The sequence below is a fragment of the Cyprinodon variegatus genome, unplaced genomic scaffold, assembly GCF_000732505.1.
Source record: "Cyprinodon variegatus isolate N-32 unplaced genomic scaffold, C_variegatus-1.0 Scaffold2, whole genome shotgun sequence".
Lineage (NCBI taxonomy): Eukaryota > Metazoa > Chordata > Actinopteri > Cyprinodontiformes > Cyprinodontidae > Cyprinodon > Cyprinodon variegatus.
Genome location: NW_015150455.1, coordinates 1,375,974 through 1,387,769, shown reverse-complemented (window position 1 = coordinate 1,387,769; position 11,796 = coordinate 1,375,974). Strand labels below are relative to the sequence as shown.

General features: G+C 37.1%; 1 protein-coding gene across 1 annotated transcript; it reads right to left on the bottom strand.

The window, feature by feature from the left end:
• Positions 1-3,633: 3,633 nt before the first annotated feature.
• Positions 3,634-11,756, bottom strand: LOC107081736 (probable palmitoyltransferase ZDHHC11). The gene is made up of 11 exons (XM_015369955.1): positions 11,412-11,756; positions 8,802-9,020; positions 6,758-6,936; positions 5,596-5,697; positions 5,371-5,495; positions 5,139-5,294; positions 4,924-5,042; positions 4,803-4,852; positions 4,665-4,728; positions 4,504-4,582; positions 3,634-4,251 (listed from the first exon to the last, which is right to left on the bottom strand). Exons 2-11 carry the CDS (start codon positions 9,018-9,020, stop codon positions 4,118-4,120), a joined length of 1,227 nt encoding a protein of 408 aa, XP_015225441.1. The 5' UTR covers positions 11,412-11,756; the 3' UTR covers positions 3,634-4,117.
• Between the last annotated feature and the right edge of the window lie 40 nt (positions 11,757-11,796).

Here is an 11,796-nt window from a genome sequence, read left to right as displayed (position 1 = left end):
AATAACTTCTGTGTAATCCGATTTGCAAATGCCTAAAATAACTTCTGTGTAATCCGATTTGCAAATGTGTAAAAATAAATTCTGTGTAATCCGATTTGCAAATGAGTAATAAATCCACAAATATGTATTCAGATCTACAAATGTAGCCGAGATCTACATATGTGTAGATAAGTCTTTAAACATACACTTAAAGGTATAGTGGAGGATTTTTCGCGAATGTTTTTAAAAGACCCGCCCTTTCCGCTTTAAAAAAAAAAATGCACATGCACAACCCAGTACCCACTCCTAACAGGGAATGCCTATTAAATGAGTGCGAGAGCGTGCACGAGCCCATTTCTCCTTGTGCACGCTCTTTTTAAAAGTTGCTGTTTGCATCGCTCATATAAGCTTAGTTTCCAAAAGAAGGTTTGCAATTTTTCCACTAAGTCAGACTCACCACCGCTAAGTGAAAATGGGGATGAGCACGTAGGACGGCCTTACGTAAACGTATCACTGGAATAATTGACAATTAGGAGGACCACTTATTTTGATGATCCACCCAGCAAAATAACATATGCCACTGTACCTTTAAATCTGAGGCAACAAAATACAACACACACAAATCGAGATACAGACACACAACTCTCTGCACACCTTTGAAAATATTGCAACGATAATGCCCCCATATGGTACTATCATTCAGAGGGAAATGACTGAGTACCAGCAGCCAGAGGTGGGTAGTAGCTAGTTACATTGATTAGAGTACGTTTTTAAACAAAATGAGGTTTAATTTAGGGTAGCATGTGATTAATTAATACCACTGTTCCTTTGTTAATAGATGGTCCTTGATTCAATTTCCAGTCTTGTTTATATGTACTCCCTATGCATGTCTTGGTTCTCTCTGAGTACTCTGGCTTCCTCCTAAAATGAAACCCCGTCAGCTTGAGCCTAAATGGAACTTCCAAATTGTCATTAGTTGTGTGCATGGGTGTCTTTCTGTGACTGACATCACTGAATAAAAACAGGTTTGTTCCAACTAAATACATTCTAACTATATATATGTTTTATTCTATTATTTTCAAATATTAATCAGTTGCTATGACCACTTCCTCACTAAGTAGCCGTTTTTTTTGTTTGTTTTTTTTTTAACCAAATTCTTGTTTACTGTGTAATTTATTGATTGGCTACTTTTTTATTTTTACTTAAGTTAAAAAAATTGTTGAAGTTGTAATACTAGCATTCTGAGAAAAAATATTTAGTCAAATGAAAAAAAAAATGTATGTCCGTCTTACTGTTTGCCTTTGTTTCCATGTTCTCCCCAAGGGTTGAATTAGTATGTCTGAAATGAAGACACAGTGACTGATACTAAGAACAGATTTTGGCTGCTCTGTCTTCTTCTGCCTGCAGCAAAGTTAAAGACAAATGAAAGCAGGCGGATTCACACACGGGTAAAAATATATTGCAAGAAAGAGAAACTGTAGAGCACAGGGCAAATTTACTTTGTGTATTTAAATTGTTGGATAAATATTTAAAAAATGTATTGCCTTTTTATATTTGTACATGAAATAAACATAAAAGTTAAAGAAATTAGACAACTGCGCAAACAATAGCAGGATCAACCTTTGTATCCTTCTTTATAGAATATAATTTATAAGCCTAAGAGCTGCGGGGAAGAGGGATCAATGATAACGCCTTTTTTGTGCCCTCTGGATGCAGCAGTCTGATTCTGTTCAAACTTTGATTTCTTTACCTTTTGACGACTATAGCTTAGAGTTAATAATACAATATAATTCTGATGCACTTCTCCAGGAATTACTACACTGGTCTTTGTGTGTGGGGGTCTTGAAGTCCTGACTCCAGCTAAAGGCCACGGCTTATGAAGAGCCTTTGCTTAAAAAAACGTGGTTGCAGTTATTAATCTTGCATGTGTATCTTTTTGAAATAGCTGTTTCTGCCTGACCCCTAAAATACATAAAAGTGATATTCGATTAATTTTTAAATGAATTGACTTATGTAATTCTGATAAATTAATAGTGAACTTTATAATCGAGTTCCAATATTTTATATTTAAATCATGTATCGGATATATAGTTGTTGTTACACCTAAATATTTCATTATACATTTATTTATTGCATGGTGTATTTTGGCCCTACATATACCAGAAGGATCACATCATGATTGTATAAATCATCTCCTGACTTTCACTGTGTGAACCTCTAAGACCAACATGTCAGTAATTTCAAGCTAGAACTGTAACAGAAATGATTGAAACATGGCACACTGTGAAATTATTTCACAAAACTTTTAACTTCAAGTGAATCACTTAAATATATGAATAATTAAATTATAACTTAAAGTGCTGAGGTTCAACCATGGTTGGAGGAAACTACTATGTTGATTAAAGTGGCATTTGTTTCATATAAATAAAAAATATTGAAAACAAAAATCTTAAAATTGCAAAAAAGTTTGCCTCCTCCTTTCAACTAGAACGTTTACATAATTATATACAATCAAAGTCACATTTTGGCTTTAAAAAAAAAATCAATGTTTTAAATGAGCCCACAAAACATAGTTGTGCCAAAATGCACATCGATTTCTGGTTTATTGTCCCTCATTTAAATTTTGATTTTTAATCTGCATTTATAAAGGTGGTAGCATTTGAGATTCTGCTCCAACACCTCAAATTGTCCCCTGCTGATCTCAGATCAGGTCATGATGAAGGTAGAGCTCTAAGAGGGTAACCCAGACATCCCTCTGGGTGATTCCAGTAAAATCCCAGGCCAGATGGGAACAATCTGCACAAGACAATCAAATACCCTTCAAATTGAGTAAAGTATGAAGATCATAAAAGTTATATATATGCTCTCCATCTCTTCAAGTTGAATTTACCTGTAGTCGACATATAACACTCCATGAGGGCAACTTACAACTAAGTTTCTCAAAAATGTTAAATAGTTTATTTAAAAAAAAAAAAAAAAAGCACACACACACACACACACATAAAATGCAAGTGAAAGAAAACGATACAATCATTCATACAAAATATCATTTTAGGGTAAGAAAAAAAAAAACACCCAAAAAACGTTCATCCATTTTGTTAAACAACATGTGAACAACATGTGAAATCAAAGTTAAAGGTCCAAAGCATCTAGGTGTGGAAAATGTCGTGTTCCAGTTTAATGAAACATATTTTCGAAAAACCCTGTGCTGGTTTGAATTATTGGCACCCTGAAAATGTAACCCTTCATGTTTGAAAACATTCAGTAAAAGAACAATTCAACCCTTTTTGTGTAAAACAGGATAAACAAAACATTTCAAAATAGTAATTAAAAAAAAGGAGCAAAAAAAACCAAACAGAATTGTTAGTTTTCCTTCACTGATTAGGTTAATCAGAACTTAGCTGAAAGCAAACCTAAGAGATTAAAAAAAGAGACACATGGATATTGATTTTATTGTATTATTACTACATAGTTTGGGATGTTGGGTTCAGTTCTGATAACAGATGAAAAAATAACCTGTTGGAGAAATCTGGAACACTTGTTTGGGTCTGAAGCTAGTGCTGCAGAAAGAACCAAACAGGTTTGATGATACATCCAAAAAAATATAATAATAATAATAATACAATTATAATAATAAAAATGAAGGACTGCTGCTTCAAAAACATTTTTAACCAATAAGCAGCTGTTATTTGAAAGAAACAATTTGAAGGCTGAGGTAGATTTTCCTAAAATCAGGTGGTCTGGGCCTCTGCTAAAGAAGGGGGAATAGTTATCCTCTAGTGAACATGAAGTTTTAACTCACTCGACTTAATTCATAACAAAAAAAAAAGGGTCTTAAATACTACAAGACAAATAATTTCACACAAAAATACTAACAGAAACATTTTCCTTAGAGCTACTGTCTTAATGTAAAATACAAGCAGCAGTCGTACAAAAGGATCCAATTTCAAGCAGATGGGTATAAAATGTCTACAAGAAAACTTTTATATAGGAGGTTCTGTAATCAAATCATGCTGATATTTGAAATGCCTTAAAAAAATAAAGAGCATATCGCAGAGCCAATAATTCTAACCGGAGAAGAAACTTGTCCCAGAGCCCATCTGATCTTGGTTCATCTCTTTTCCGCCATCAGGAAGCGTTAAGCAGGATCCTGAGCCATAACTGAGCTCCCTAGAGGGTCCTGTGTTACAGGAATGGACTTCTCTCTATCTTCCTGAACGTCCTCTTCTTTTTCAAGCTTTAAACTTGTGATGACACTCATGGAGATCACCCCTAAAGACAATAAACAAAAAGAGGAAACAGTTTTTACATAATGTCCGTCTCCCGGCTAGGGATTTCCCTTTAAAATCTGTAGAAAATCTAATATATTAGAACTATATTAGAAGACAATAAGTACACAGTATATTCGTCAGTGCTGTTTGCTTCTCAGTGTCTGTGCACATTTTGAGCGGCAGGAAAGGTGCGTCTGAGCAGCTGAAGCAGCGCATTATGAGCTTCTGACGGACGCAGAAGCCAGGTACTTACTTGTTTCCTTTTGTATTGAATTTTCTGTCCCATAGTTGAAACTATTCTCTTTTTCTGCAGACTTTTTAAAGTTTTCCAGCTAAAACAAAGAAATAAAAAAAAAAATTTTTTTTAAACACACTTGAGCTCTATGTTTTGTTTTCTTTAAAACCTACTTTTACCTCTGTACATATAGAGTCTGACAGTGTGCTGGAGATTGGACTGCTGTTGGCATATCTGAAGAAGCTGAAAGAACATAAGTGAAGACATCAATGATCCTTGTAAAGTTTATGCACTGATTCTTCTATTACGATCCTTACCTTGGAGTGTTTGATAATGTTGGCTCACAATCATTTGTTCCTTCTTGGCTCTATTAAACAAGAGAAGATGTTTTCACATGATGATTGGAATACATTTGATCAGTAAAGATAAAGCTCCTACCTTTTGAGTGCTGCTGTGAGGTTTGGAGGAACAGGACTTTTTTGCTTCGGAATTTTGCTTTCCAGTTTCTTTACGCCGATTTTTCTTGACATAATCATATGTGCTCATGCCTTTATAAACTGTGAAACCACCAGAATAACAGAGGGATGGAGAAATGGTGAGGATTCCTGACAGGTGCAGGGAGGAAGACAGTATCCAAAGAAACAATCACTTACACAGGTAAAGGTGAAATCCCAGCAAATGAATGAGTAGGATCAGACAGGCAGTGCAGAGCATGATCGTTATGAAGGCTAATGTAAGGAGACCTGCTGAACTTGTCTTTATGGGAGCTACTGGTAAAAACAACAACCATGTTGTATTACCCAGGGATGCTATAGAAAGAAACAAGTACATGGTTATAACACGTCAATGATCATGCCGCTAACATGCACGAGATGTTAAACTAACCGTCAAACTGTGGCGCTGTCCGTAAAACATGTGGATCCAGGTAATGTTGAATAAATATGAACAAGATGATGACAGTGATCATAAATCCTGCTAGGATGGCAGAGATGAGTGCCCCAAAGAAGAACCTAAAACAAAATAGAAACATTTTTTTATAAAGCATGACCAGCTGTTGATCTAGAAAATAAAGCTCTAGAAATTAGCAATTTATCCAGCTTGTAGCCTCACCAGTAGTTCCTCTGACCAACGCAGGTGTTTAGCCATTTGCAATGATGATCAAAGCCTTCCACACATTTGTTGCAAACTCCACAGTGTTTGACTTTGGGGCCCCTACGAGAAAATGACTAACTTGTTAACATTCACTTAATACTCCCTGGAAATGAAAATATTAGATTGAAAGTGATTTTTCCAATATGTCAATATTATGTTTTGAATGTTTAGCTTCTGTATATTTGCTCCCACTGGGATTATTGTGGTTTTTAAAGCTGCTCAACTTTTCTTCAAAAATATCTCCAATCTCAACCGTCCTGGACTGCAAAATGCAAAAAGAAGAATTTCCTATTATCTGCAGCCTAGAATGATCAGCAATCTGGGATCTGCATATTGGTGCACTGGTGCTAAATATTGTTGCTATAGCTACAGTCCAGGACAGCTAAGGTGGATCCATAATGGTTGAAAAATACTTAATTCAGTTTATTTATTAATAGCGCCAATTCACAATTCAATAGCGCCAATTCACAACACATGTCATCTCAAGGCACTTTACAGTTCACCATATCATACAGTCAAATTGATTCAAAGTTTTCTATCTAAGGAAAACCACCTGATTGCATTGACTCATTGACTCTGATGCAATCCCTCACAGTAAGCATGCTTGTAGCGACAGTGGAGAGGAAAAACTCCCTTTAACAGGAAGAAACCTCCAGCAGAACCAGGCTCAGTGTGAGCGGCCATCTGCTGAGGCCGACTGGGGTTCAAGGAGACAGAAGCAGAGACGCAAAAAGCAGCTGTAAAAGGCGGCCACGTCCAGGAAACACACAACCAGGCAGACAAGCCCTGAGCCAACTCTCATGTTAGAAAAGTAAGTACATAAATGAGAATGACAATTTTATAGAGGTATTTCTAGAGAGCAAAATCAAACACCCAATGCTGCGCAAAAATACATATCAAGAGTATCAAGAGAAACTTAAACCAACCCAATAGGTAAAGGCTTCCCATTTAGTTTAGTTAAAAAGTTATGATTACAAAAAAATAAATAAATAAAAAAACTGAGCATATATAAACAGATTTTATTTAACCAAGAAAACAGAAACCAACAGAAAAGTCAAGCTATGGAGTACAGTATAGTGTAGATGCATTCAATTAGAAAACTGCTGACTGGGATACTTACACGTTGACATCACACAGGTAACAGTGAAGGTCCTGGATGACATGAGCTCGTTTTGCCCGGTCAAACAAAGGCAAAGGTGTGGAATAATCATTTTTAGCCCGAACACTCGCATCTGCAGGATCTATAGTCACGGTAGCTATGTTAGTGAAAAAATGTATTAGAAATGATATTCCAGAAATCTGAGAATAATAGCAGTTAAGGAAGCTAGCAATATTGTCAGAGGATTGCAGCAATATATCAAAAAACAAAATACACAGATTTTGACATGTATTTAACAAATTACTGAAGTTCATTCTGTGTTTCCAATGGGCAGGCAGAGGGGACACAAGAAATGATACAAGGAATGGCACAAGCTAGAAAAAAGGTATGAGAAAAAGATATGTCAAAGGGAAACCTGAAAAAAAGGGAAATAAAATAAAGAATAATAATAATAAAAGTTATATGTAAGAAGGACAGATTGAAGAAACAAGGGAAAAAAGATAGGGGGATCACAAGTATAGGGGCAGAAAAAAGAAAAGTGGAAAAATGAAAAGGAGAAAGAAGACATTACTTTGTCATCTCCTTATTTTATTTGTCCATACATACAGAGATATGGAAGAAATATTTTCTATGTTTCTTTTTGTCCTCTTTTCTTTTTATAACAGTTCTCAAATCATCTCTATAATGTATAAACATGAGTGCGGGGGAAAGGAGTGTCTCGAGTTCTATGAGGAAGGTCAATAAAAGGTGTTGCAGTAAATAACAGATATATAAAAATATCTACTTATCAGTGATCACACACTATATTGGCTAAATTTACTTAAAATGCATGTTTCTAAATGCTTATCATAAACATATTCAGCATTATAACTGCTTTTGATGATTAAATAAATAGTAAACAAAAGTCTAAAACTAGCTAAAACAAGGAAACACCTTTGCAAGATTGGAAAATATAACATACATCCAGCTGGAGCTTTCTTGGACTCGCCTTTTTGTGTGTTATCAGTATTAATAATTCAGTCATCAATACCGCATAAAAAACAAAAAGTGAGATGTCTTTTGATAAAAGTATCCTTGTTTAGATAAACTGTATCCTTGTTTAGATAGTTTAGTTTGTATAAGATTACAGATTGTTGTGAATCAGGATAAACAGCATCTGTACTGGAATGGGGCTGGGGAGGAAGCCCAGATGTCGGTCACAGAGCCGTTACTCTTATAAATAAAAATGAGCGTGTCAGCCTTATTTTCAGCGTAATGGTGACGGTATGATGAAGTGTAACGGCCTCCTATGCTGAAATATGCTTATAACAGCCTTGGCGATGAACCTTTTGTTGAGCGTTGAGTCAGGGGCCTAGTGAGCAAACGTGACAAAGCTTGAGTACTGACAGAGCACCTATGCGTTCACAAGGATGACACAACTGCAAAACCTTTTTGGGTCTTGGTAAATTTCTTAACAGATAAACTCTTTTTATTCAAGATTCAGAAAAAAATGTAAAGAGCATTAAAGAATAGCCAAAGGAAATGATGACCTACTACATCATAAAGTAAGAATCTTCATTTCCAGTTCATCAGTACCATTGTCCTACACTTTTTAGATGTGGCTGGGCTTTAAAACAACCACTTCCAATAGTCAGGTCATTCAAATATATAAAAAATATCTCTTTTAAGACTGATCCATGGAAAAAAATCTATCAAAATCATAATAGCTGTAGCCCTTAATGAGTAAGAAGGCACCACTACTGCAGAGTTAGCGAAACAGTCGGCGAACATCAGCACTTCCATGGCCTTACGGTCTTTGAGTAAAATGATCTAGTGTGTTGACATCATGCAGCGTTCAGCATCACCTAACAAAAAGACCACTGAACATGCCATTGCAGCATGACAGCGAGCACAGAAAAACAGACAGTCATGTTTTGTATGACTTAAGGCTATACAAACAGGCTACACAACAAAATCCTTGTTTTGCTTTTCCCTAGCAGCCCAACCGAACTCTTAGCCGAGCCTAACATTTGTTGAATATTCAAATAACAGAGACCCACAGCTGCAGCGACAGCATTAAGGATACAGTGTAGCTCACAGCCTTCCACGGCCGAGGCAGGAGAGGGATATAAATCCCAAAGGTGACTACAGTGAGGTAGATGTACACCAGCCAACCAACCACCTGTAAGGGCTGAGGAGGCCACGACCAGCCATTGATCCTGGGGGTCTTGGAAGGGACCAGTTCACTTTTACTGCTGCCATGTGCAGGAACTGTGCGTCTCAACCTCCGACCAAAGCAGTTCATCTGGAGAGGAGAATAACAGCAGGCTTGTAGTATATATATACACACACACACTATTCTACAGCAGAGTATAAGCCTATTTGCTGGGGAAATGAGTTAGGAAAATGAGCTGATGATAAGGACAGCGACAGTTCAACTAGTGACCAATGGAGCTGTGCCCAGTGCCTGCTACTTTGGCTATTAGAGGAATGGATGACACACTAGCCCATGTTCAGCTTATATGGGAATAAAAAGAACGGAAACCAACATAAATATGTAATGTACAATTAAAGACATATCAATGATGTGTATTCTTTCACAGAAATAGAGAAAAAAAAAATTGTTTTTTTTTCTCCCCCTTTTCAAGCGTTTATTGTCATTACACTGTCACAAGTATAGAGCAACAAAATGAACACTCTGTATTTAACCCATCCCCTTGGGGAGCAGTGGGTTTGCCATTGTGCAGCGACAGTGGAGCAGTGTGGGGTAAAGGGCCACTCTGCCACTCTGGTTCAGGGACCCAGAGTGGCTGTCTGTGGAAGTGGGGCTCAAACTCAGAACCTAAGGATTCCAAGCTCTATGCCCTAACCACTAGGTCATCACTCCCCCAATATCTGGAGGTCCGTGTTCAGATTCAGGACAGAAATATTAGAGAGGCAGCAATCAGAAGCCCGGGATGGGAGCTGATTCTTGCTGCTAAGAAAAATCCACAAATATCTAAATGTTTTCCAACATTTCAGAAAAAGCCAATCTGCCCAACTGAGGAAACGTCATGCAGGGCACACAGTTTAACAGATAGTTAAATAGCCTGGGATCACAGACCAGCTGTAGAAAAATAACTGTTCCTTAGAATATTCCTTTATTGTTCTTCTGAGCGAAATATCAGGTGCAGCGTGAAGTAAAAGAAAAATGATCCATGGATTCTTTTTACTCCATGTCTAAGAATGCTTTTGTCTGCAAAGTATTGTATCACAAATGATGAGTATTAGAATTTCTGACTAATATCTAAAGGCCTCTAAGATATGATGCTCTAAGGGGCCTTGATCAAATAGGAATTTTGCAAATTCTTTTAAACAGCAAATTCCTTGATGCACCATCAGCATGTACTGCAGGAGCATGCATTTGGGGTTAATGAATACATAGGCTTGGGTTTAAAAGGTCTTTCAAGTAACAGACCATGCAACAGCGGTTTGAATTTCAAAAATCACTGTGATGCTCGTAATTATGGCTTTAAATCTTTGACAGTGGAATGCTGGTATCCCAGTCTGTGATAGTTATCTTTACAAACCACTGAAATGTTTTATATCCATCCATCTTCTGTCACGCTTCATTCCTGCTGGGGTCGGAAGGGGTTCCTTAACTGGTGCCTATCTGCAGCTGTCTACGGGCGAGAGGCAGGGTGCACCCTAGACAGGTCGCCAGTCTATCACAGGACAACACAGGACACAAAACATTCTTGCACACACTCACACCTAAGGAGAATCTAGAGAAGCCAATTAACCTAAGTCTTTTGGACTGTGGGAGGAAGCCGGAGTACCCAGAGAGAACCCACGCATGCTCAGGGAGAAGATGCAAACTCCATGAAGGAAGACCCCAGGCTGGGAATTGTACTCGGAACCATGTTGCTGCAAGGCAGCAGCGCTACCCTCTATGCAAAAATAAAAAAATAGTTTTTTGTTTTTTTTAGCTTGTAAACACATCTAAAATTTAATTTTAATTTAAAAATGGTGAAAAAAACAAATAAAATATAATAAAATACAAGCAGAAACTGCTTCATGCTTTTGGTGATGTCATCAGAGGCATATCTGTGTGAAAGCTTATTTTTGGTGTGTGTGTGTGTGTGTTTGTTGGGGGGGTTGCTTATCTTGATTAATTTACAACAAAATTGCAAAACAAGCAAACCAACAACAGACTATCCAACAGTTAACAAGTAACATCATCTTTTATGGTATCCTGTGCATTTACTTTGAGAACTAACTGGAGGTTAAGTTTTAAGATAAAAACTGTATTTAAGAGAAGCAACAGAATCTACAATAAGGGATAATTGAGGAAGGCGTTCAGGAAACAGCTGGCCTAAAGAGTTGCACAAAAAAGTTAACGTCCCTCTTTCAGAAACCACGTGACCTTTCACCTCAAAGTCCTCAATAAAACTGCACAGATATATTTAGAAATGCATTTTAAACACATCCAGGTCAGACTATTTGTTAATCTTGTAAAAATTTCCCTATTCAAATATTCTGACCTTTTCCTTCACATATCCCCATCATCCAGGAACATTTGGGTTTTTTCCTCTGTTTGTCTGCAACTTTAATGTTTTTAACACAAACAACTTTGTTGAACCTCTCAAAAACATCCACCAACGCCAACAAAACACGCAATTATTCATTTAAATTTTAACTAGAATGTGTGACTTACCGTTTTCCGGGGAAAACCACCATAAAAAGTCCAGTTACAAACGCAAAAGGAGATTTCCACCGCATATCCTTGAGGTGTTTTTTTTTGTTTATTGGCTGAGCAGGTACGTCACGTCAGCAGTTTACGTTCACATTATGTGAAATCACACAGAATCGATTTTAAATACATTTATAAAAAAGAAAATTCAGATTCAACTGAAAGGTTTTTAAGCCCTTGCCTTGTAGGAAGAGCAGTCAAAAGTTAAAAACGCCTCCCTCAGCAGGTCTCAGGAGCGCTATGGTAACGTGCGTGGTGCGCATGCGCAGGGCGGCTCCTTTCATCAGCTCCATTTCTGTTGTTCTCTAATCCAAAACAGCTAAAGTGATCTTTTAACAGTATTTATTTT

Bases quoted from the DNA above. Each gene is read 5' to 3' on its own strand.
- LOC107081736 (XM_015369955.1), bottom strand. From the start codon at position 9,020: ATGAACTGCTTTGGTCGGAGGTTGAGACGCACAGTTCCTGCACATGGC. The intron at 6,937-8,801 runs GTATCCTTAATG...TATTATTCTCAG, and splicing joins GGAAGGCTGTGAGCTACACT to ATTTCTGGAATATCATTTCT. The intron at 5,295-5,370 runs GTTAGTTTAACA...TTCTTTCTATAG, and splicing joins GACAGCGCCACAGTTTGACG to CATCCCTGGGTAATACAACA.